Here is a 27180-nt window from a genome sequence, read left to right as displayed (position 1 = left end):
CGTCTTGTGACTCCGTGACGTCACTTCATATGACCAGAGTGTGAGCGCTCCCTCGTACCGGACTGCGGCTCCCGTGAATCCCGGGCGCCAGAGGAGAGAGCAGCTCACGGTGCATCCAGGAGGCGGACGAGTGTGCAGACGCCATGACGAGGCTCGGGGAGGCCGCGCTGGGGATCGCGCTGCTGGTCGGTAAGTGCTCGGTGTCCGTTGAGGCAGGCGGCCCCTCATGATGGTGCTTGTACTGCAGCCCCGCCATTGTTATCGCCCTTCACTGGGGCTCAGGAGTCTATAGCCAGCCAACAATGGCTAATAACCGGGAACAGGAGCTTATGGGCAGCTCCGGGGATCTGCTGGGAAGCCGGGTAGTGCACTGTACCGAGCGGTCACCCCTTCTGTAAGGCCCGGAGATCGGCGGTGCCACATGATTTCTGTAAGGCCCGGAGATAAGCGGTCACCCTTCTGTAAGGCCGGAAATCAGGGTGCCCCCTCGATTGGTGTAAGGCCCAGGGACCGGCGGTGCCCCGGTTATGGGCTCTGGCTCCATGAGGGGCGTGCACTGCTGCATGTGGAAATAAGAGCCGGCTCCATGGGGCTCACCTATCCTTCATCACCAGGTCTAACCAGCAACCCACCTGGTATGAAAAGCAGCCAGCCCTTTACTGCCTCCTGGTGGGGCCTTTGCAGTGTGACTGCTCTAGCTGTAAAGAACCCTTTCCTATATAGATCTGTGTACACATACCCTAGGTGTTCCCTGCTATTTTGTAAGGCATAAATCATGTGCCAGCTCTATTGACCACACTTGCTGCTTACACTGAGGCTGCCCTTTAATACTGCCATCTGAGGGGTGCCCTAATGCTAGCGCTCTGTCACTTGTGTGAAGGACTTGGATGGAGCCACGGTGCCCAAAATATGATTCCTCACAGGGAGCCGCATGCAGCTGTGCAGTGTGGATCCTGGCCATTCAGTAGCCGATGGGTGGCAGCGCTGCAGACCTGAGCGTCTGTATGTGGTAGGCTCCCTCTGGTGGTAGCTGCAGGCCTGAGCTGCTCCCTGCGGTCTGTATGTGGCTCCCTCTGGTGGTAGCTGCAGGCCTGAGCTGCTCCCTGCGGTCTGTATGTGGCTCCCTCTGGTGGTAGCTGCAGGCCTGAGCTGCTCCCTGCGGTCTGTATGTGGCTCCCTCTGGTGGTAGCTGCAGGCCTGAGCTGCTCCCTGCGGTCTGTATGTGGCTCCCTCTGGTGGTAGCTGCAGGCCTGAGCTGCTCCCTGCGGTCTGTATGTGGCTCCCTCTGGTGGTAGCTGCAGGCCTGAGCTGCTCCCTGCGGTCTGTATGTGGCTCCCTCTGGTGGTAGCTGCAGGCCTGAGCTGCTCCCTGCGGTCTGTATGTGGCTCCCTCTAGTGGTAGCTGCAGGCCTGAGCTGCTCCCTGCGGTCTGTATGTGGCTCCCTCTGGTGGTAGCTGCAGGCCTGAGCTGCTCCCTGCGGTCTGTATGTGGCTCCCTCTGGTGGTAGCTGCAGGCCTGAGCTGCTCCCTGCGGTCTGTATGTGGCTCCCTCTGGTGGTAGCTGCAGGCCTGAGCTGCTCCCTGCGGTCTGTATGTGGCTCCCTCTGGTGGTAGCTGCAGGCCTGAGCTGCTCCCTGCGGTCTGTATGTGGCTCCCTCTAGTGGTAGCTGCAGGCCTGAGCTGCTCCCTGCGGTCTGTATGTGGCTCCCTCTGGTGGTAGCTGCAGGCCTGAGCTGCTCCCTGCGGTCTGTATGTGGCTCCCTCTAGTGGTAGCTGCAGGCCTGAGCTGCTCCCTGCGGTCTGTATGTGGCTCCCTCTGGTGGTAGCTGCAGGCCTGAGCTGCTCCCTGCGGTCTGTATGTGGCTCCCTCTGGTGGTAGCTGCAGGCCTGAGCTGCTCCCTGCGGTCTGTATGTGGCTCCCTCTGGTGGTAGCTGCAGGCCTGAGCTGCTCCCTGCGGTCTGTATGTGGCTCCCTCTGGTGGTAGCTGCAGGCCTGAGCTGCTCCCTGCGGTCTGTATGTGGCTCCCTCTGGTGGTAGCTGCAGGCCTGAGCTGCTCCCTGCGGTCTGTATGTGGCTCCCTCTGGTGGTAGCTGCAGGCCTGAGCTGCTCCCTGCGGTCTGTATGTGGCTCCCTCTGGTGGTAGCTGCAGGCCTGAGCTGCTCCCTGCGGTCTGTATGTGGCTCCCTCTGGTGGTAGCTGCAGGCCTGAGCTGCTCCCTGCGGTCTGTATGTGGCTCCCTCTGGTGGTAGCTGCAGGCCTCTGAGCAGAGTTGGATTTTAATGACCCTTTTTCATTATACTGTTGGGGGGGGGGGGAGTGAATTTAATGAAATATTTTCTCTTTAAGTCACTTAATCTCCTGTGGAGGACTTGAAGCTGCCATTGTTTCTTGTTCTAGTTGCAGCACTTCAGTGTTTTAGTAGTGATCTGATTAGAGGCGCATGCTGATTAATGTATTGGGGTGTCTTCAGTGGCGTGCACTTCATCATGAATGCTCCCGCAGTCACAGTAACATTTCTGGCATACGTTACACCTCCATAGTGGCATGACTTGTGGCTTTGATGGCACTGCGACCTGTCCATGCTCTGCGCACTTTTTCGGAGCTGGCCACTCCAGGCATAAATACACCTAACGTAGGAAACTGCTCAACTTTGGAGAGATGCAGTGTTTGAGTTTTTATGCCAGAAAACTGTCACTTTATTGTGTTGGCCCTAAGTGAGGGGTGGTCTGGGGAAGGAATATAGCAGGAGCAGACCTAGGGTATGGGCTGATCTTAGTGCAGGGCCCCATAGCTCATCCTTCGGGAGTTTGTCCTGCTTTTGAGAACATTTTGTGTTTATTGTCTTTTTAGGTAAAAATTCACTGTTTGGTTCAGCTGTTTTGTAAGGGTTAGGTACATGCGATGAGATGGCCTAGGAGACTTCCCGGGGGCCACATGGCAGAACACCAGCAGAGAGCTGGAGCAAGCGCTCATACTCTAGGGGTAATGTATTCTCCACAATCATGTGTATGGGGTCCAGGTCTGTGCTGTCCTATTGTACACTGGGCATTTGTTGTGCGGCCGGTTTTGCGGAGCTGGTTTTCCTCGTTCCCGTGGTAAACATGCCCCATTGCGTAATGTTTAGAACATTTTCTCTTCCTCATTTCATAAAACCGGTCTACCTGGATGATTGTCATCATGTGGTGACAGAACAAAGGCTCACGCTGACAAGTGAAGAAGCCGGCCCCACGTGATCTGCACCTCAGCAGGACATGGCATCCACTCCATAGTAACTGTTCTATGGGGAAACCCTAACCGTGAAGTGACAAGACGGCGGCCTGTCCTGAAGGGTCACTTCTGGGGAAGCAGCCCACCACAGGCCTCCCAGTGCCGCTTGTAGAACATAGATCCAGCAGATGGCGGCAGCTGCTCCGGTGTAGTGTCTCCTAATGATAAAGCGGGGAATCCCTACATGCTTCACCCCGGATCTATTGCACTCATGTGTTGTAAGAGAGGGTTGTCTTATGGTGGCTTGTATTTATCACTGATATCGGGGTGTGATATGCAAATTTATGACAGAGAATGTAAGAACTTGTGTGAATTAAAGTTGTGGGGCGTTTTTAGGACTCCTGGTGCCCCCATTCTTCACCTAGCCACTTTTGAGCTCTGTATGTTGTAGAGCAGGTGTGCACCACTCCAGCCCTCAGGATCCAACAGTGCATGCTTTTAGTGGTATTGTGCAATGCTAAGGAAATCCTGAAAACATGGACTGGAGCTGTGCATGCCTGTACTTAAAGGGAACCTGTCACCAGATTTGGTGACTATAAGCTGTGGCCACCACCAGTGGGCTCTATATACAGCATTCTAACATGCTATATACAAGAGCCCAGGCCGCTGTATAGAAAGTAAAAATACTTACCTAAACGGTCTGTACGGTGTAAATGGGTCAAATGGGTGTCTCCATTCTGCGGGTGCGGTGCCTCCTCTTTCGGCCATCTTTGTCCTTCTTCTGAAGCCTGGGTGCATGATGCATCCTATGTCATCCACAGGCCGGCATTGAGGTCCCGCACATGCGCACTACAATACATTGATCTGCCCTACTCAGGGCAGATCAAAGTGCGCCTGCGCAGGACTTCAATGCCGGCCTGTGGATGACATAGGACGCGTCATGCACCCAGGCTTCAGAAAGACAAAGATGGCCGAAAGAGGAGGCACCGCACCCGCAGAATGGAGACACCCAGTTGACCCATCTACACCATACAGACAGTTTAAGTATTATAAAGTCATTTTTACGCTCTACACAGCGGCCTGGGCTCTTGTATATAGCATGTTAGAATGCTGTATATAGAGCCCACTGGTGGTGGCCACAGCTTATAGGCCCCAGATCTGGTGACAGGTTCCCTTTAAGGCCACTAGAACAGGAGGGAGGTTTAGTACTGGACAACCACAACAAAATGTATAGTGCTGTGCATCGTTGGGTTCCAGGACCCCCCTTTCCACCAATCTTATATTGGTGGCCGAGCATAACTATAGGTCATCAATCCTAAAATCTCACATCTTGGGGTATAAGTGACACATTTAGGGTTAGGCTCACCTCACATCAGCGGTATTTTGCCGCAAAACCGGATCAGTCACAAACTTGTTTCAATTCATTTCCAATGGAATCGCGGCAAGATGCGGTTGTGTATGATGCACGTAACCGCATGTGACAACATCTTGCCGCAATTCCATTGGAAATGAATTGAGATGAAACACATTTGTGAAGGATCCACTTTTGCGGCAAAATACCGCGGATGTGAGGCGAGCCTAAGGCTATGTGCGCACGTTGCGTACAGTTCACTGCAGAAATTTCTGCAGCGATCTGAAGAGCACATGTGCGCTTTAAATCGCTGCAGAAATGTCCGTAGTGAAGCCGATTCCATGCGCTCTGCCTGCAGCTCCTGCCATAGACGGAGCAGGAGCTGCCGGCAAAGCGCACGGAAGAAGTGACATATCACTTCTTTTTACGCAGCGCTTCGGCAATAGCCGAAGCGCTGCGCTCTAAAACGCCACGTGCGCACGGCCCCTGCACAATCTCCATAGACTGTGCAGGGGACGCAGAACGCATGCAGTTAGGCTGCGCTACAAAGCGCAGCGTAACTGCATGTATTTACGCAACGTGCGCACATAGCCTAAATGTGTCATTTTCTGGAATTTTTTTTTTTTTCTGCTTTTTATTCCATTCAAGACCAAACAAATTGATCAGTGCCTGTAAAAGTAAAGTGACATTTACAGGGAACCTGTCACATGGGAAGAAATGGTATTAAAGAGGTTGTCCACTACTAGGTGAACCCTTTGATTTCACAGATTTCCCCCAGGTAAAGTAATAAAACCTATACTTCTATACTGGTGCCCTTCCACCGGTGTCTGGGCTCATGTTGGGTTGTGCAGTCATGCAAGCCCTGCTGCTAGTCGACGCTGGTTTCCTTCTCCTTGCCTTTTGGACCAAACAACATGAAGTGAGTGCAGCCACAGCGCTCCCTTTCTGTTGATGTATGGTCTGAAGGCGGGAGACTGAAGCTCGTGCTGATTGGATGCGAGGCTCATGTGACTGCAAAACCCAACATGAGTTCCGATCACCGGTGGAAGGGGGCGCCGGTACAGAAGGAGAGTATTGTCTTTTATTTTACTTGTGGGGGGGGGGGGGAGGGACGGATGCGTGGAATCAGAAGGGATGTCGTTAACTGTTCTGCAGGTCAATAGAGCATTCAAAGGCTACGTTCACAAATCAGTTTTTTGGCATCAGGGACAATCTGGCGTGTCCCTGATGCAACGGATCCGGTGCAGAATATGCAAAAATGGATGCGCCTGATCCTTTTTTTTTTTTTTTTTTTTTTTTTTTTTTTTTTTTTTTTTTTTGCTGGATCGTTTCTTTTCAATAAATTGGAGCATGCTCAGTTTACAAAAACTGATCAGGTGGCTGCATCCGTTTTTTGCCACATCGCACGCACCAAATCCGGCGTCCATAGGCTTCCATTGTAAATCACGCCGGATCCGGCGCATTTTTTTTTTTTTTCTCAGACAAACGTTCAATGAGACGTTCCAGTTGGCAGTCGGCCGCCGCATTGAGTCATTATGCCGGATCCGTCAAAGCTGGATGTAACGCAAGGCAATTGGGCATAATCCGGCGCTAATACAAATCAATGGGGATAAAACGGATCCGGCACCGGATCAGTTTTCTTTTTTTTTTTTTTTTTTTTACTTTTTTTTTCCCCCAGATTGTGCCTGATGGGGAAAAAACTGTTAATGTAGCCTAAACCTGCCTGCGCACTACACCACACTGCTGGGAGGAAATTAACTTAGCGTTTCAGTTTGTCATGTAGCGGATTCAGTCAGTTTTGTGTATGGTGAGCTGCTGCCTCCCGCATAGACTGACTGCCCGCTCTAATGATGAGTGACAGTGTGGGGCGCGGATACCGCAATCGCTCTCCATACACAGAGCGGTGACTGAACCCGTGTTGGCGCCATTCCCATGACTAATCCTCCTGACAGCGTTCCTGTTTCAAAGTTCATTTCCTCCCGGCATTGCGGATCAGTGTGCAGGTGCTGGGCAGGTTCAGAGCGCTATTAACCCCATATCTGCAGGTTAGTAGCATTTTTCCATGTGACCAGTTTTAAGGATAAATGAAGGTTCAGTCGTTCTGCATTGTGTGTAGCCCCTTACATTACGATTATTCCTCCATTTACTAATTCACATGATTCTATTCTTTTTCTTAGGTATTTTCCAGTTTGGCAGCACTATTAGATTCGAGGTGAAGGATGACAGCTCTAAAATAAGCTGTATATTGGCTGACCTATCAATTAACTTTACAGTTGATTATAAGCGTGGAGATAAACAGGTAATGTCTACAGATATCTCACTCTTTAGATCTGCTGCTCTGTGTGATCGTTAACCCAAATGTTAGTAACCAGTGCTCTACATTGCAGAGTCGTGAACATTTTCATGGAATGGTGTCACATACTTGGATTGCTTTAAAGGGGTATTCTCATCTCCAAGATCCTATCCCAATATGTAGTGGGTGTAATAATAAGATACAGCAAATTCCTCCAATTAGAAATGTAGTATAGTTCTTCTGATTCACTTTCGATTACCTCATGTGCAGGGCATTGCAGCTTAGGTACCTACGGTTATGACCACAAGCAACTTGCTGTGTGTGTGGTTGTAAGAATGGATACCTAAGGTCTTGAACATCAGGTAAGCAACAGTGAAGTTGAATCAGAAGAACTATACTACATTTCGACTTGGGGGTATTTGCTGTTGCCATAGTTGTCGTCCCTTTAACTACTTCTGGACTGTCCATAGATGCAGTCCACAGTTTATGCTGCATAACGGTCTAAAGTGACAATGCAGTGTAAGCGGCTAGCCTGAGATTGTGGCTCTGGGGATGTGGACACTTTTGTCAGACACAGCCAGACTTCGCAGAGGGAAGATAGACATGGTTAATTACCATGTTCACCTTCTCAATCTGTGTACACAGTGCTTCCTCCCCCAAACCCTGTGGTCATGTGATCACTGGGTGTAGGAAGGGACAGGAACTGCTGGGTCATCGGAAAGAAAGACTGCTCTGTTATGCAGAAGAATGTATTGATTTATTAAATTGCCCCCCCCCCCCCCCCAAGCACATAGAAAAGGCTTTAAACATTTTATGATGGGGCACAGTGTATGAAATAAAAACAACCTTTTTTATAGCCCCACCCATATAAAAAAAATAACCAATATTATAAAACAAAAGTATTTTCTATTTTTCTTTAAATTTCCCCCAATAGCTCCCCCTAAAAAATAAAGCCCCGTGGGTCACAAAAAGATTATTTTAAATGTTTTGAGAAGAACAACTTAGAGCTGTTAAAGGGAACCGAAGTGTCACCTTCTGCAGCTCCTGGGCTGCATTCTATGAAGGTGCACCTTGTGCCCTGACTCCCCTTCCAGACCCCAAAAATAACTTTATAAAACTTGACCCCCACATATGCCAATTACTTGTGTGGCTCAGATGGGCATGCTCATTTTCTGCTCCTGTCCCCCCTCCTGCCACTGTTCGCCATCCTCCTTTCTTGATTGACGTGATGATGCCTCAATCATCATCCTCGTTGCATTTTCAAATCTCGCGCCTGTGCGGTTAGGTCTGCTCACACAGGCGCGTTTCGCTCTGCCATATCGCAGGCAGAGCAGAAAAAATAGCTGCCCTCGTGCGCCGGTGACCTAAATGCGCAGGCGTGAGATTATGGTCAGGTACGAGGATGACGCTGGTTAAGCACCATTCTTGGATCTGGTCCGCCTTTATCAATGGTTGCTGTCTGGCACTGGGAGGGTCAGTTCTGATATAGTCCTGGTATGTGTAGAGCTTGCTCCACATGCTGGGACCTGGGCTGGTCTCTATCCACAATTGCCTTTTTTGCAACATGGAAGCGGCTATATACAGGTTACAGGTATGTGTGCTCCATTATGGTTCTTCTTTTAACTTTATCTAGGAGGCTGCATGGCACATGAAATACAGAATATAGAGTAGGACCCCCCTATTGAGATTTGCCGTGACGTTGGCAGGGGTGGCTCAAAAAATTGATCAATTATTTGCTAAAAATCTTATTTTTTTTTTATTATAGTACAGTTGAAAGAAATCTGAATTTTCACTTTTTATATGATGCATGCCAATTTCAGATCGTGCTGGCTCCTTTTTTTTTTCTTTTTTTTTTACACTTCATACATTGTAGTTTCACTGCATAATGTTAGAGTGGGCTTATTAATGCTGGATTCCTAAACTACTAATCTTATAATCCACATTATACAGTTCAGACATTATCACAGTAAGTACACTAGCCTCATTGGGTCCAAGATGGCTAATTTAAGTATATATGCACTTTGTATTGTGAAATCTGGTGACAGATCTGCTTTGTGATTTCCATTACTGGGGGCACCTTTGTTACATTCTTGGCTCTTGATAATGTTCCATACATTGTTTGCTGCACGCTAAATTTATATAAAATGTTGTACCTCAAAATAAACTACATGAAAAAAAACACCTTTAAATGTTCTCCTAGTTTTGGGACTCTTCCTCCCCAGTCAGGTGATCGGCCATTGCCTGGTCCCACTCCAGTAGATGTCAGTCTTTCCATTGTGACTGTGTTTTGATCTGAGCACTTGTAGTAATTGGCAGTGTTAACTCAACAGATCAATTGTAAATCATTTTTGGTGGTGCGCACCAGAAAGTGTCACTAAAGGGAAGATTGTATGATATATTTTAGATCCGCCATGTCGGAGTGTTAGGTTTGTCTGATGGGACTAATGAGCTTATAACTAATGACGTGTATAATTTTTCCATGGTTAATACTTGTTTTTAATATTTCCCCAGCCTAAAGCTGAGTTCCAATTACCCAACAATGCAGTATCTGACAAGTCCAGCTCATGTGGCAAGAATGGCAGCTTGCCGGTGTTGGTGATTGCGTTTGGACCTGGCCACTCACTCAGCGTACAATTTAATAAGTCTGACTCTGGGTACCAAGTTGATGTACTTACATTTAGGTACAACCTTTCAGATGCAACCTTATTCCCAGAATCCATTGATAATGGTGAGTGATACTTGATTGGTGATTAGCCGATAAGATTATAGTAAGTTAGGGTGGTGTCACACACAGCAACGACGACGTCGTCGCTGCTATGTCACCATTTTCTGTGACGTTGCAGCGACGTCGCTGTATGTGACATCCAGCAACGTCCTGGCCCCCTGCTGTGAGGTCGCCGGTCGTTGCTGAATGTCCAGCTTCATTTTTTTTGGTCGTTGATCTCCCGCTGTGACGCACACATCGCTGTGTGTGACAGCGAGAGAGCGACTAAATGAAGCGAGCAGGGAGCAGGAGCCGGCATCTGGCAGCCTGCGGTAAGCTGTAACCAGGGTAAGCATTGGGTAACCAAGGGATGACCTTTCCCTGGTTACCCGATATTTACCTTCGTTACCAGCGTCCGCCGCTCTCGCTGCCAGTGCCGGCTCCTGCTCTGTGCACATGTAGCTGCAGTACACATCGGGTAATTAACCCTATGTGCACTGTAGCTAGGAGTGCAGGGAGCCAGCGCTAAGCAGTGTGCACGGCTCCCTGCTCTCTGCACTGTGCACATGTAGCTGCAGTACACATCGGGTAATTAACCCTATGTGCACTGTAGCTAGGAGTGCAGGGAGCCAGCGCTAAGCAGTGTGCACGGCTCCCTGCTCTCTGCACATGTAGCACAGCGACGCGTGTCGTTATGATCCCTGCTGCTTCTGCTGTTTGACAGCTAAGCAGCGATCATAACAGCGACTTAAAAGGTCGCTGTTGCGTCACAGAAAATGGTGACGTAACAGCGACGTCGTTGTCGCTATGTGTGAACCCAGCTTTATATACTAGTAATTAACACATGTTCTTTACATTCCAGATACCAAGGTGGTCTCCTCCAACAAATCCGAAATAACTGCAAAAACCAACCAGTTTTACCAGTGCTCCAGCCCGCACCTCATCGTGATGGAAAATGTGAATGCAACATTTTATGATGTGAAGCTGCAGGCATACCTCACCGCCAACAACTACAGCACAAATGGTACAGAAGTCACTTACCAATGTCACTGCGCAGCCCTAGCAGAAAAATCAGACAATTCTGGGGTTCTGACCCCTAAACTGGGTAAACTGGCAAAGGCTTATCAGAGAGGCAGACATTTGAGAGAAATCAGAAAAGTCAATACTGTTAAAATTCTTTAGTTGCCCGTAGCTGTGTGGCTGAAATGATTCTGTGATGTTGCATCCGTAATGTCCTGTGGCTGCAACAACTGTGCCAGATAGGACCAGCGATCATCTGCTCTGGCTGCTGAGCTTTATAACATAGTGCTCGCTTTATGCTGGTAAGTGGTGTCTGCTCTCAGGAAAGAGGTACCCAGACATTAAAAAAAAACTGGGTGAGCTCCTCCTTAACTATTTCAGTCGGGGGGTTTTCCCCTCCTTAAGCCATAACTTTGTGTGTTTTTTGTTTTTAGGTCAAGTTGCACTTTTGAACCGCATCATTATTCTGTCACATTTTTACTGTAAAATGAGAAAAATGTAGAGCTTTACATTGCTCTTATCCTTCCTAGAAGCGTATGCACACAATGGTTAGCAGTTGGGAGATGTCACTGTCTAGTCAGCGCTGACGGGCAGTCCTTGTGGTGGCACCTCTAATGGCACAGCTATCGTAACGGTAGAATACAGCGGGGCACTGGACTGTACCTTGTAGGCTTCCTCTAGACAGTGTGGATATGTCCCACATTTATCAGTGACTCACGCAGGATAATAAATCTGGGGCGTCTTCAGACACTTCTTTGGCTTTACAGCACCTACTTGTGGGCTCATGTTGGGCCAGTGATTCTCAATAAAACTTAGTATTTTTTTTTTCTCTTCCACCCCCATAATTTAAGCCATGCCCTCCCCTGACAACTCTCACCCCTTTTTTGTCATGGCAGTGCCCCCTTTGCTCAAGGCGTCCGTTACATTTTGTACAAGGCCTATAGGCCAGTTTTTGTACTAATATTTTGGCTCCTTCTAGGTTGTCGTGCTGTTAACCCTGTACTTGCTGCCCAAGTTGCTGAGGGATGTCAGGTAGTAGCTGGGAGTCTTATAATCGGGTTTGGCAGGTATAATCCCGGTCCATCCGTAGCTTCCGGTCTAGAGGTCCGTTTTCAATCAGTCTTATGACCTTTTCCACAAAGTAATGGGAGGTGTTGAACAGCAAAACATTTTGCAGGGAGCTAAATTGTCGGTGTTTCAGATCTTAAACTGACGGTCACTTTCAATTCCAGGATGTATTTTACTTTTGACAACTGGTTACAAAACTTTGACCTTTACGGAGATTCCAGAATTGATCCTCTAACCTTACTAATGGCCTCTTGTATGTGTTTTTGTAGCTTCGATTTGCAAAGAAGATTCTCCTCCTACTTCTGCCCCTACTACCGCACCAACAACCACCCCTGCGCCATCCAACAACACAACACCGGAGATTGGGACGTACAATGTTTCTGAAAAGAGCGGCTATTGTATACTGTCCAAGATGGGGTTGCGACTAAATGTCACTTACAAGAATAAGGACGAGAAGGTTTGTGTTAGAACTATCACGTGCTTTCTTTTGAGAGGATCTTAGAATTACTTTATATTTTGGGTTCTGTCTTTACCCAAGGCCTTTAACATAATTTTTTTTTTTTTTTCCTTTTCCCTACTTTGCATTTTTAACCATTTAATAACTGGAGACCTCCCCTTTGAGGTTCTGATTATGCATACAAGCCCACCTCTCCTCTGAATTCATCCTCTTCTTGGGGTCTGAGCCCAAGTTAAGGACTCTTCTGTTTTTAGAGTGACTCGGTGTCTTCACCTTCTGATTTATTTTCTGCAGTGAATGATTGATTTATTTAATTTCATGGTCTTTCTTGCAGGATGCGTTTTATTTGTTCAATATTGACCCAAAAAGTGTAAACACCACTGGAAAGTGCTTGAATACCTCTATAAGCATGACACTTGTCTCTAATCAAGCCCACATCCAGTTTGACTTTGTTCTGGTAAGCATAAGTCCGTATTCACTGACTGCACGTTCTGCAATAACAATGTTGTACAAAACACCATTCGCATGCGGCTGAAAGACTTGGCAGACTTGTAGACTTGCTGCCAATTTGCTGTGGTTTTCTTGTAGATTATCTACATATGTCACAATGCAAATGGTAAAATCTGCAGCAAAATCCACTTGTAACACATGCTATCTTTGCAGCGGAGCATATTCACCGCTCATGTATGCAGATAAACGGCGATAACCAAAGGCTAAGGGTACTTTCACACTTGGATTGTTTTGCAGCTGTCGCAATCTGCCGCTTTGGGAAACTGCGCAATCCGTTAACAGATGTGTGCTGTTTCCCATTGACTTGAATTGATAACACATTGCGACGGATGGCCTTGCGTTGTAGCCGCCGGCCGAAGCTGCGTTGCATCCTCCAGGCGGATAGAATGCAGCATCTAGCGTCTTTCTGCGCTTTACAAAGCGTAAAAAAACCTAATGTGCTGGATTCAGTCGCCGTCCGTCATTTTTATAATGGAAGCCTATGGTGGCAGAATCCGTCATTTGACAGATTCCTGTGACTAATCCGTCTTTACACAACTGCGCATGCTCAGTTGAGTAAATTGCTGAAAAAAAAGCTACATAGGATTGCGTTGTTTTGCAGTATCAGTTGTGCCACTATATGCAACGCATCCGTTAAATCTGTCACACAACGCATTGTATACTAAGAAAAGAGGAGGGCACCAACCCCTGGGATCACCCCTGGCACTAGAAGCATGCAATCAGAACAAGGAAAAAAGGTGCCATAAATGAGGGATCACCAAACAGATCATAAAGTATACTTATGTAATAAACTTATCAAAAAACATTTTTGTGTCACACAGCACCTAGGGTGTAAAGCCACCATAGCCAAACCATTAGGCTAAGTTTACACTTCCGTTGTTTTGCATCAGTCACAATCCGTAGCCTTGAGGAATTACGGTATCCTGCAAAAGATTTTGCAGGAATCCTGTTTTCCCCCATAGGCTTCTATTAGTGACGGATTGTGACTGATGATGCTGCGTTGCATCCGCTGCGTCGCGGTCAGTCGTTTTTTAACTGACCGCCGGGCGGGAGCAACGCAGCATGTAACGTTTTTGAGCAGCGCGATCCGTAGGATTTTGCTGCGCATGCGCTCTCTGGCTCCCCGCCCCCGTAACCAGGATAAACATCGGGTAACCAAGCAATGCGCTTTGGTTAGTTACCCGATATTTACAGTGGTTACGGGTGCACGGAGCCCGCACTAAGCTGGTATCCAAGATAAATATCGGGTAACCAAGCATAAAGTGCTTTGCTTTTAGTTACCCGATATTTACCCTGGATACAGTGTGCAAGGAGGCCGACACTTCACCACTCGGCTCCGCCCCCTCCCGCACTCCGCATGTGTACACACGCATGTAGACACTCACCTGTCCCCAGCCATGCAGACCGCGGCACTGGCGTCCTCAGCTCCGCCCCCGAACTCCGCCCCCATCATACAACTGAGTCCGACAAAGAAATTCTTTTCTTTGTCACCGTTGTACAACGCATCAGTCACATGCATCAAGCAACGCATGTGACTGATGCAAAACAACTGAAGTGTAAACTTGGCCTTAAACATTTAAAAAAAAAGCATGCAGAAGCACACAAGGAAACCAGGTGATCCCCAATATGAATGGGACCAGAATTAAATGAGCTGGCTAGTATAAAAGACCAATACGCAATAATTACTTTTTAGAAGCTACAAAACACACAATATATCAAATAACAAAAAATATAATTACAATAAATGCGTTTTAATTTTTCCAAATAATTACGGTGTGTTTAGGCTCTAGTCACAGCTAGAAATAAGGTCACGATAAACCATGATGTTTTGAAATGGACCTTCCTAGTGAGAAATAGAGACCCCCAACATCTCCAGAAAACACCCCAGGCTGTGCTGATGCAAGTGTGCACAAAATTCCTGGAGTTAGAGCATACTAATAGCTTGCCCTAAATGTATTTAAGGACCAGGGTAAAATCTCACCCCAGACACCAATATCCCAGGCTGTACTTGTAGCGTGCACACCATAGTTACTGGGGCCAGACTAGGCTTTGCCCTTGAGAAAGTCACCTTAGTGTGACGACACGCGTCGGGTAACTGTGATCCCCTGGACCTGTGACTCAGCCGTGTGCTTTGTATCATCATATTCCAGCCCCAGGAACTAACTCCAGGAATTTTGTGCACACTTGCATCAGCACAGCCTGGGGTGTTTTCTGGAGACGTTGGGGTCTCTATTTCTCACTAGGCTGGTCCATTTCAAAACATGGTTTATCGTGACCTTATTTCTAGCTGACTAGAGCCTAAACACACCGTAATTATTTGGAAAAATTAAAACGCATTTATTGTAATATTTTTTGTTTGATATATATTGTGGGTTTTGTATCTTCTAAAGTAATTAATTATTGCGTATTGATCTTTTATACTAGCCAGCTCATTTAATTCTGGTCCAATTCATATTGGCGATCACCTGGTTTTCTTGTGTGCTTCTGCATGTTTTTTTTAAATGTTTTTAATGGTTTGGCTATGGTGGCTTTACACCCTAGGTGCTGTGTGACACAAATGTTTTTTGATATGTAATAAATTATGCATAATTTATGATCAAGCTGTTTGATCCCTCATTTATGGCACTTCTTTTTTTTTTTTTTTTTTTCCTTGTTCTGATTCTGTCACACAACGCAATGCTATGGATGCCGCACAACGCAAGTGTGAAACTAGCCTTATATGTACATAATAAATGGAGCTGTTGATCGCCCTCGCAGTGTGCTCTCTAATGCTTTTCCGATCTTTGTCACATCAAGAGTGTACATGACTGCAGCCAATCCATGAAATCAGCAATGACCCTGATGTAGAATGCAGGAGTCCAGTGATTGGCTGCAGCAGTGATGTCTTATCGATTGCACATCAGCTATGACGTCAGCAGCAGAGAGGGGTGCTGCTGGAGGCTGGGAGGGTGACTCCATTTACCGTGGATTTCAAAAAGCTTTAAAATGTTATAATGTGAAACTTGTTTAATGTCTGTCCGTGCTCAAATAAGATGCAGCAGTGGCATGATGGAGCCCGAGGTCTCTTACACTGACTCATTTGTTTTTCAGAACACCACAGAAGGCAAATTTTACCTTTCTCATGTCCATGTAAACACCACTGTTCCAGAAGCAAAAGGTGGTTAGTTGTTTTTTTTTTGTTTTTTTTTTCTGGCAATAGTTTGTAAGAAAGTATCTGACTTCTTAATGTCTGTATAACCTATATCCTATTCTGTAGAGCCCAACTTTGATATCGACAGCGGCAGCGTCTCCTTCCTGAAGACCACAGAACATAAATCCTACAAATGCAACGCAAAGCAGACTCTGCAGATTACAGACAAGTTGTCAATTTACACCTACAGCCTTCAAGTTCAGGCATTTGATATAGAAGGGAACAAATTTGGACCTGGTAAGAAGCCAATATAGTATATCTGTTCCTCTCTAAGCTCCACATGGGAGGCATAGGTAATGGTACCAGTCTGCATAACACCATATTCTTCAGGTGATATTGAGTGCAAAATTGTCCCTTTTTATCTTCGAGCTGCGGTAGCTCCCACCCCCTTTCCTCTAATTACTTCAGTGCATGTATATTTTTAGCCCCTTCACCTCCAGGCAATTTTTCCATTTGTTCTTGCTCTCCTTCCAAGAGCCGTAACTTTTTTTTTTTAATCAATCTTGCCATTATAAAGGCTTAGTTTTTGGGGGATGAGTTCTAATTTTAAATGAGACCATGAGTTTTACCATCTAGTGAGTGTACTGGAAAACAGCAGAAAAAAATGCAATTGCACAATTGTGTTTGAGATTTTATTCAGTGTTCACTATATGGTAAAACTGTCGGTGTGATGCTTCAGGTCAGTACGAGTTCATAGTCATTAAACATGTATAGGTTTACTTTTATCTAAGGGGTTAAAAAAAAAAAATTCAGCCTCTTGACCAAAAAGTGGCGCATTTTTCTTTGTCGCTCCATTGGGAGACCCAGACAATTGGGTGTATAGCTACTGCCTCCGGAGGCCACACAAAGTATTACACTTTAAAAAGTGTAACCCCTCCCCTCTGCCTATACACCCTCCCGTGCATCACGGGCCCATCAGTTTTATGCTTTGTGTTGAAGGAGGCACACATGCACACAATGCTCCACATTTTAGTCAGCAGCAGCTGCTGACTATTTCGGATGGAAGAAAAGAGGGTCACCCCACTGAGTCGGCGGTGTTGTTGAGGTACCCATTGCGGGTACAGAGGCTGGAGCCCACATGCCGCTTTCCTTCCCCATCCCTTAGGGGCTCTGGGTGAAGTGGGATCCTAACCGGTCATCCAGACACTGGGACCGGGCTCCCTCCGCAGCCCCTGGTGGTATCTGCCGGACAGGAGACTAAGTATCGTCAGGGACAAGGCCCTGCAACTACAGGTACTCTGTGTCCCCTTTGGGACGGTGCATGGAGCACCTGGGCCTCAGACGCTGCAGCGCCTGCAGTGTTTGTTTTTTGTCCGGGACTACCACGCCGGCCATGCCTGCTTGTCGGCCGCGGTTTCTACTTTAGTCCCCGGCTTTTGCAGCCTAGTACATTAAACGCCCGCCCACGGGCCTGCCAGTCGGGGGCAAGGGCGGGACGGTCGGGCTGACGCCGACAGTGAGGGCTGGAGCACACATAGCTGTCCTTCTCCCCCCACACTATTCCCTATGGGGCACCAGATTCCCGCACTTTTGTAAGTCCGCCCACGGCTCCCTCCTCCCCTGTGAACGCCGACAGCCATGTTGTAACACATCCTGCCGGTGGAGGACGTCTGGCTGCAGCTCTGGGAGACCCGAGGCAGAAAGGGAATCTGGTGGCCACACACCGCTGGAGCGGTTGGTAAGCCACACCGGTTACCGGTGCTGGTCCCCCTGGGGTGCTGACCTGTATATAGATACATTATATTTGTATACTTTTCCAGTTCAGCTGTATTGTTAACTTGTGGCTATATACCCTCAGTGATCACGCTCCTGGGAGACAACAGCATGTCGTTCACAAGGAGCAAGGGGGCCAAGGCACAGGGTTATTTTGCTACCTGTACCTCTTGTGCGGCTTTGTTACCTGCAGGTTCCACCTACCCTCACTGTGAGCAATGCTCGGCCCCTGTGGCACTCGCTCAGCCGGAGCCTGAGGCACTAGGGGGTCCCTCGGCCCAGGTAGAACCACCGGCCCCCCCTGTCCAGATGGCAGGGACAGAGTTTGCTGTTTTAGCTGACAAACTCTGAGTCGCTTTCTCATTCCATGACTCAGTCTATAAATAAATGGTCTGTTAAGTTTCTAGAGGTTTTGCAGTCCAGACCGGCCCTTATACAGGCCCCGGGCACTGCGGGATCACCCCCAGGCCCCTCTCGGTCTGCGACTAAGCGTGTTCCTGGTGTGGCCTCTAGTTATTACGTGCAGGACTCCGGCACGGACCGCAGTCCCAGACCAGCTAAGCGGGCTCGCTTAGAATCTTCCCCGACTTCTTCATGCAGTTCGGGGTCTCAGCTTGAGGATTCTCTAGAGGAGGAGGCGGAGGTCGCAGCTCAGGACTCTGATCCTGACGTTGCTCTCAATCTGGATACACCTGAAGGGGACGCCATAGTAAATGACCTTATAGCGTCCATCAACCAGGTGCTAGATCTGTCTCCCCCAACTCCGCCTACAGAGGATTCGGCTTCACAACAGGAGAAACACCAGTTTAGGTTTCCTAAACGTACCCGGAGTGCTTTCTTCGATCACTCTAACTTTAGAGATGCTGTCCAGAAGCACAGGGCTTTCCCGGACAAGCGCTTTACTAAACGCCTTAATGACACACGTTACCCCTTCCCCGCTGACGTGGTTAAGGGTTGGGCTCAGTGTCCCAAGGTGGATCCTCCAGTCTCTAGACTGGCGGCTAGATCCGTAGTAGCAGTGGCTGACGGTGCATCGCTCAAGGATGCCACGGACAGGCAGATAGAGCTCATACTGAAATCCATCTATGAAGCCATAGGCGCGTCTTTTGCCCCAGCCTTTGCAGCTGTGTGGGCACTCCAGGCTATCTCAGCTTGTCTGTCTGAGATTAATGCGGTCACTCGTACCGCTGCGCCACAAGTAACATCTTTGACTTCTCAGGCGTCAGTATTTGCATCCTACGCCATGAATGCTGTCCTGGACTCGGCTAGCCGTACAGGGGTAGCATCCGCCAATTCTGTGGCAGTCCGCAGAGCCATGTGGCTACGCGAATGGAAGGCAGACTCTGCTTCCAAAAAGTTCTTGACCGGTTTGCCTTTTTCTGGCGACCGACTGTTTGGCGAGCGGTTGGATGAAATTATTAAGCAATCCAAGGGAAAGGACTCGTCCTTACCACAACCCAAACCAAACCGACCTCAGCAACGGAAAGTTCAAGCGATGTTTCGGTCCTTTCGGCCCTCAGCCAGATCCCAACCCTCCTCGTCCAACAGACCACAGAAGAGCCAGAGCAACTCTTCTGCATGGCGGTCTAAGTCACGTCCTCCAAAGACCGCTGGAGGCACCATCTCCAAGGCGGCCTCCTCATGACTTTCGGCCGCCCCAAACCGCATCCTCGGTCTGTGGCAGGCTCTCCCGCTTTTGCGACGCCTGGTGGCCACATGTCCAAGACCGATGGGTGAGGGACATTCTGTCTCACGGTTACAGGATAGATTTCAGCTCTCGTCCTCCGACTCGTTTTTTCAGAACATCTCCGCCCCCCCCGAGCGGACCGTTGCGATTTTTCAGGCGGTGGACACTCTGAAAACAGAAGGAGTGGTGATCCCCGTTCCCCTTAAGGAACGCGGTCGCAGTTTTTACTCCAATTTGTTCGTGGTGCCAAAAAAGGACGGCTCATTCCGTCCCGTTTTGGACCTCAAATTGCTCAACAGACATGTGACAACCAGGAGGTTTCGCATGGAATCCCTCCGATCTGTCATCGCTTCGATGTCCCAAGGAGACTTCCTAGCATCAATCGACATCAAAGATGCCTATCTCCATGTGCCGATCGCTCAAGAGCATCAACGCTTCCTGCGTTTCGGACGAACACCTTCAGTTTGTGGCACTGCCTTTCGGCCTGGCGACAGCCCCACGGGTCTTCACCAAGGTCATGGCATCCGTCGTAGCGATTCTTCACTCAGGGCCACTCGGTGATCCCTTAACTAGACGATCTCCTAGTCAAGGCACCCTCACGGGTGGCTTGTCAACACAGTCTGACCGTTGCTCTGGAGACTCTCCAGAGGTTCGGGTGGATCATCAATTTTCCAAAGTCAAAATTGTCTCCGACCCAGTCACTGACGTACCTCGGAATGGAGTTTCATACTCTCTCAGCGACGGTCAAGCTGCTGCTGGACAAACAGCGGTCGCTGCAGACAGGGGTACAATCCCTTCTTCAGGCACAGTCGCACCCCTTGAGGCGCCTCATGCACTTCCTGGGGAAGATGGTGGCAGCAATGGAGGCAGTTCCATTTGCGCAATTTAATCTGCGTCCACTCCAATGGGACATTCTCCGCAAATGGGACAAGAGGCCGACGTCCTTGGACAGGAACGTCTGTCTCTGGAAGCCAAGACCTCTCTTCAGTGGTGGCTTCTCCCCACTTCTCTGTCGAAAGGAAAATCCTTTCTGCCCCCATCCTGGGCTGTGGTCACGACGGACGCGAGCCTGTCAGGATGGGGAGCGGTTTTTCTCCACCACAAGGCTCAGGGAACCTGGACTCCGACAGAGTCCTCCCTTCAGATCAATGTTCTGGAGATAAGGGCAGTGTATCTAGCCCTCAAGGCGTTCCATCGGTGGCTCGAGGGCAGGCAGATCCGCATACAGTCGGACAACGCCACGGCGGTTGCGTACATCAACCACCAGGGCGGCACGCGCAGTCGTCAAGCCTTCCAAGAAGTCCGGCGGATTCTGCTGTGGGCGGAGGCCACAGCCTCCACCATCTCCGCGGTTCACATTCCGGGCGTAGAAAACTGGGAAGCAGACATCCTCAGTCGCCAGGGCATGGACGCGGGGGAATGGTCTCTCCACCCGGACGTGTTTCAAGAGATCTGTTGCCGCTGGGGAACGCCGGACGTCGATCTCATGGCGTCTCGGCACAACAACAAGGTCCCGGCATTCATGGCACGGTCTCAGGACCACAGAGCTCTGGCGGCGGACGTCTTAGTTCAGGATTGGTCGCCGTTTCAACTGCCTTATGTATTCCCTCCTCTGGCAATGCTGCCCAGAGTGTTGCGCAAGATCAGGTCCGACTGCCGCCGCGCCATCCTCGTCGCTCCAGATTGGCCGAGGCGGTCGTGGTACCCGGATCTGTGGCATCTCACAGTGGGGCAACCGTGGGCGCTCCCAGACCGACCAGACTTTCTATCTCAAGGGCCATTTTTCCATCTGAATTCTGCGGCCCTCAACCTGACTGTGTGGCCATTGAGTCCTGGCTCTTAGCGTCCTCAGGGTTGTCTCAAGATGTCATTGCCACTATGAGACAGGCCAGGAAGCCAACGTCAGCCAAGATCTATCACAGAACTTGGAGGATCTTCTTAGCCTGGTGCTCTGAGAGGGAGTTTATCCCATGGCCGTTTGCCTTACCCAGGTTTCTTTCCTTCCTTCAATCGGGATTGGACAAGGGTTTGTCCCTCAGCTCTCTCAAAGGTCAAGTCTCGGCGCTTTCCGTGTTTTTCAAAAGCGTCTAGCCAGGCTTCCGCAGGTCCGCACGGTCCTGCAGGGAGTTTGCCACATAGTCCCACCTTACAAGCGTCCGCTGGAACCCTGGGATTTCAACATGGTTCTACGGGCTCTTCAAAAACCACTTCTTTTGAGCCGCTGCGGGATGTCTCTCTATCACGTCTTTCGCAGAAGGTGGCATTTCTAGTGGCGGTTACTTCACTCCGTAGAGTGTCAGAGCTTGCAGCGCTGTCATGCAAAGGCCCTTTCCTGGTATTTCACCAGGATAAGGTGGTTCTGCGTCCGGTCCCGGACTTTCTCCCTAAGGTGGTGTCCACCTTTCATCTCAATCAGGATATCTCCTTACCTTCATTTTGCCCTCATCCAGTTCACCAATGTGAAAAGGATTTGCATTTGTTAGATCTAGTGAGAGCACTCCGGATCTACGTGTCTCGCACGGCGCCCCTGCGCCGCTCTGATGCGCTCTTTGTCCTTGTCGCTGGCCAGCGTAAGGGGTCGCAGGCTTCCAAGTCAACCTTGGCTCGGTGGATCAAGGAACCGATTTTTGAAGCCTATCGTTCTTCTGGGCTTCCGATTCCTTCCGGGCTGAAAGCCCATTCTACCAGAGCCGTGGGCGCATCCTGGGCATTGCGGCACCAGGCTACGGCTCAGCAGGTGTGTCAGGCGGCTACCTGGTCGAGTCTGCACACCTTCACGAAACACTATCAGGTGCATGCCTATGCTTCGGCAGATGCCAGCCTAGGTAGGCGAGTCCTTCAGGCGGCGGTTGCCCACCTGTAAGAGGGGGCCGTGTTACGGCTCTTTTTTATCGAGGTATTCTTTTACCCACCCAGGGACTGCTTTTGGACGTCCCAATTGTCTGGGTCTCCCAATGGAGCGACAAAGAAAAAGGGAATTTTGTTTACTTACCGTAAATTCCTTTTCTTCTAGCTCCTATTGGGAGACCCAGCACCCGCGCCCCTGTTCCCTTCGGGCTTTTTGTTCTTTTGTGTACACATGTTGTTCATGTTGAATTGTTCTTTTGGTTCATGGTTTCAGTTCTCCGAACATCCTTCGGATTGAATTTACCTTAGACCAATTTATAAGTTTCCTCCTTCCTGCTTTGGCACCAAAACTGATGGGCCCGTGATGCACGGGAGGGTGTATAGGCAGAGGGGAGGGGTTACACTTTTTAAAGTGTAATACTTTGTGTGGCCTCCGGAGGCAGTAGCTATACACCCAATTGTCTGGGTCTCCCAATAGGAGCTAGAAGAAAAGGAATTTACGGTAAGTAAACAAAATTCCCTTCTTTGTGCAATTTTCCAAAAACCATAGTGTTCTCCTTTTTCAGGATCTATGGCTCAGCAACTGCTTATTTTTGCGCCTCAACCGGGTGTTTTTGTGTTTTTTTTTTTTGTTTTTTTTTATGGTACCATTTTTGCACAGATGCTAAGTTTTGATCACCTGTTACATTTTGTGCAAAATTTGCAGCGACCAAAACGTAATTTTGCCGTCTGGAATTTTTTTGCCGTTTACCGATCAGATTAATTGATTTTATATTTTGATAGCTCAGGCATTTCTGAACGTGGCGAAACCAAATGTTTGTTTTTTTTTTTTTTTTTTAAACCCTTTAATTTTCAATGAGGCAAATGAGTTTTGTGTTTTTTTTGTTTTTTTTTTTTTTTTTGTATTTTATTTTTACTAGTTCCCATAGGGGACTAGAAGGATCAGCAGTCTGATCGCTTATTCCTTTCTGTAGATCGCAGCTGCATTGCTCCTCTCACACACATCCCTCTGCCGGCTGTAAGAGGAACTGACTACATGACCCTGTGCTACCATGGCAACCATTGGATCCGCGTGATCACGTCACATGATTTCCTATGAAGCCCGGTTACTGAGAGCTTACCGCGGCTGCAATGTACACCGCGCTGTCACATTTTGGGGCTAACAGGTGCGAGTGGAGAGTGGATCCACTTGTGCTTGATAGCCGCACATATCTGATTTGTACAGCTGACATGCAGAACTGTGTTTTTATCGCTCAAATTGTCTAATGAACCCAGACAAAAATGAATGACATTTGTTAATGTAAACATCATTAGTTTGTGTCATTTACGTGGGAAACAAGATTCCTAACTCAATATCAGATTAGTGAGGGTTTACAGCCCATTTCTAATTGCATTATGCTATGATAGCTTTAAATGCTATAAAATGTTTGTTCTTCATTCTGCGCTAGTTAGCGCTTTTTTTAAAGACAACAAAACTTCAAATTAGTAATGTCCCTCCTCAAATTTATTTTATTCATTGTTACCCTCAAATTAAGTAAAGTGATCGCATTAATAGAGACTGCAGCTATTTAAAATCTGTATTACATACACCTAACATAGATATGGCAAATCTCTGAATTAGCATTTGGTTATGTAATATGAATTCAATGTATCTTTATGCTTGGGCTGTCACTATAGAGCCAGGAGTATCCTAAACATGGGAAGAAAAACTACGATAAGATAAACAGAGATGAGCGCGTACCTAACTATTTGTACTTGCTATACTCATACTGTCTAATACTCGCGGATTTGTCCTGAATAGCGTTTGCAATGCAAGTCAATGGGGAAAAAATGGCAATGTAACGAGTAACCTGAATTCTGCACGAATAGTGCGGCATTTTGGTTACTCGTTACAGTGCGAGTATTCACCATTGACTTGCATTGCACATGCTATTCAGAATGAATGTATTAGACAGTGAGTATAGCAAGTACGAATAGTTAGGTACTCATCTCTATAAACGCTCCATCTATTCCACTACCTGCTTTCCGGTTCTCTACCTTTCACCTTTTCATGTTGGGTACCTTTTTTAGCCAGTCTATACTCTGCCTAGTCACTGGAAACTGCGGCCCAATGTGTGCTTTTAGGTTCTGTTACAGTCTGCGTCACCTGAAACTCCTTGGGTGACGGCTTGTGTGCCAGCAGCTGCGGCCATAGTGAAGCGGGCTGGAACAGATGGGTGATGGGGTGAAGGTGACTAGGTGTGAGGACAAGAGTACCAAGGAGACCTTATTCTAAGTTATGCCTCAATTATTGCACTACCATACCCCCTGTCCAGAATCTGCTCCAAGTTGCCATTTTAATGCATTATTCATCTTTTCATGGGGTTAGTGTCCTCGGTGACCATTTGCAGACTAGCCTGTAGAACAGGCCTTATGTAGTGTGTACACGCCTTTAGTAACCACTATAAACTACTATTAACAGCTGTAATTGACTAAAGATATTTCTGTTTGGTATTGCAGCGGTGGAGTGTGCAGCGGATGAGAATGGCATGTTGGTTCCCATCATCGTTGGCGCGGCACTGGCTGGACTTGTTCTAATTGTGCTGATTGCCTATCTGATCGGCAGAAAGCGAAGTCACGCTGGATATCAAACCATATAAATGAAACCTCTTCTCCTCCTTGTAAATTTACCACTAGCTCAGTACAGAATTGCAGTGAGCCGACTGTTCTGATTAGGGAGATTCCATTGTGTGGGACAGATTTCACACCAATTGCTTCATAAGATATTTTGCTGTTTTAATGTGAACTACCATTTGTAAAGCATATACTGACTATGCACTGAGTATCATTTCCAGAAATTAAGTCTCAAATTTTGTTTTTCCACGGGAAATTATTCATTATCAGAATAGGAGAAACAAAAAGTTCTTTTTAAACAGCGTGAAAAAAAAAGGTTAAGTGTGAACGCACTACTTCTGCATTAGTACCTCTTACTCTATAAAGGGAAATTGTTCATTACTACATTTACTAAGTATTGTGGATCCTCCTGCGGTTGTGATTAAGCTGAATGACTTACATCTATATAAAGGTAACATTTGTAGTGTTTTTGGTTTTGTTTCAATAATCATAATTTTCTCTGGCCGCTAGAGACCGCAGTAAATGCCACGCAGGGCATTAATAATGCACTATTTCAATTCTTTTAAATCTGGTTTGCTGTTCTGAAGGCTCTGCTTTTTCAGAGCAATTAATTTTCTAAAAAAAAAAAATTAAAAAAAAAAGAATGGAAAATGGATGTTGTCTTTTTAGTTTGAAATGAGATTGGATGATATTTTTCTGCACATGTGTACAGTATAGATATGTAAATGCGGAACGCCTTGCTTAATGCCTGGTTGGGGTTGTACACTTAAGAAATGTTTGCATTGCCTTAACAATGCTAATAAAAACTTTTTGTTTTTCTTTACATGTGTCAACTTTATTTCCTCTATGGAAATTCTTCCTGCATATCCAAATGTATGCTTCTCTTAAGCAATGGCTTTAGACAGTGTTTTTTTTTTTTTTTTTTAAACTTTTTAATGTGAATTAATAGAAGTATGTACCATGGGGAAGACTAGTCTCCTTTATGGATACTTGACAAACCAGTCTGGCTGTCAGTAAGGGAACTTATAGCTGCAATGCCCCTCTGGGAATTATTCATATTGTCCCTAAAGTGAGGAAGGAGACACTGTAGCGCCACTTATTGGAAGTAGCAATCCTGAAAGTCAAAAGTGGCTTTTTAAATAAGCCTTTTCATAAGACTTGGGATTCTAATCTGGCAATAAATCCTAATTTGCAGATACGGTGTTTTGGGGTGATTGCCCCTCGTCAGTGCAAAGTGTGGGTATCTGATCTGGCTTTTGAGAACCTATGTGGGGACCATGGGGAAGACTAGTCTCCTTTATGGAGACCTGACAAACAAGTCTGGCTGTCAGTGGGGCATTTCAGCTATAAGTCCCCTTACTGACAGCCAGACTGGTTTGTCAGGTCTCCATAAGGAGAATAGTCTTCCCCGTGGTCCCCACATAGCTAGTCATAAGCCAGATCAGATACCCACACTTTGCCCCTCGTCAGTGCAAACACATTGAAGTACAATGGGATTCTGATCTGGCAATAAATCCAAAGTCTTATGAAAAGGCTTATTTAAAAAGCCACTTTTGACTTTCAGGATTGCTACTTCCAATAGGTGGTGCTAGAGTGTCTCCTTCCTCACTGGAAGGACAATTAGAAGTATGTAATGTTGTGTGGACTTTCAATGACTTGGCTGCCGTCTTCATATACAGCTGCACACTTGTCCATGAGAGGTGACTAATATTTGGAGCCGATCAGGCCAATTTAAAGCCCTCAAATTTGCGACAGTAATTTTCCCTGCCGCCCATGACAGCACCACATGAGAGATAGGTTCCGCCCACATCAGGACAGGAAACCCACTGATAAAAAGGCGGTACCTCTCCTCCACATCAGTTTGGTTTCCTGTCCTGGTATGGACAACCCATTGATATCCCAGGTCCGGCCCGGTGTGGAAGCCTGGTACTTACCTGAAGCCGGTGCTCGGGCCTGGATGCACCCCCCCTCGGTCTCAGACCTCTGCGGCGGTGAGGCGCGGGAGCTCGGCCCGGCGTCGCTCCGGGGATGTGCGCACTCACGGCAGCCGCCGGAAGGCTTGTCCCTGCTGTGCTGCACGCCGGGGTGAAGCTGGACGCTCCGACCGGAAGTGACGCGATTCCAGGATGCCGTGCGCCCTGCGACCAGGAAGTGACTGGTGTGCGCATGCGCACTCGGATCAAAGATGGCGGCGCCCATCTAAAGAGGTATATCTGGCCGGCGCTTGGGACTGGTGAGTTTTTTCTCCTCCATTATGGCAGGAGATTCCCCCCACAGCAAGGAGCAGCGCAAGGAGTCGCCCCAGCGTGGCTCGGACCGCGGCTCTGCGGATCGTTCCCGGAAGGCTGTGTCGAGCCCGGGCAGCGTTCGGTCGGTGGGTCCCAGGAGATCCAAGGGGAATCCGCCTCCTGATCCGGTATTGCCTGGAGTCGTGGGGGTGAGTGGACTTCGTGGTCTTCATGTTTCTAAGTCCCCGTTTCCGTGTCCCCTCTCTTGTTAGGTACCGAAAAAGAGTGCCTC

General features: G+C 48.0%; 1 protein-coding gene across 1 annotated transcript; it reads left to right on the top strand.

Annotated features, from left to right (window-relative positions):
* LAMP1 (lysosomal associated membrane protein 1) lies at positions 1-25483 on the top strand. The gene is made up of 9 exons (XM_075336643.1): positions 1-189; positions 6736-6857; positions 9363-9579; positions 10418-10579; positions 11913-12100; positions 12435-12557; positions 15701-15767; positions 15867-16037; positions 24547-25483. Exons 1-9 carry the CDS (start codon positions 144-146, stop codon positions 24684-24686), a joined length of 1236 nt encoding a protein of 411 aa, XP_075192758.1. The 5' UTR covers positions 1-143; the 3' UTR covers positions 24687-25483.
* Positions 25484-27180: the final 1697 nt, after the last annotated feature.

Source organism: Anomaloglossus baeobatrachus, chromosome 2 (genome assembly GCF_048569485.1).
Source record: "Anomaloglossus baeobatrachus isolate aAnoBae1 chromosome 2, aAnoBae1.hap1, whole genome shotgun sequence".
NCBI lineage: Eukaryota > Metazoa > Chordata > Amphibia > Anura > Aromobatidae > Anomaloglossus > Anomaloglossus baeobatrachus.
The sequence above is the reverse complement of the archived record's forward strand: the minus strand, read 5'-3'. Positions and strand labels throughout refer to the sequence as shown.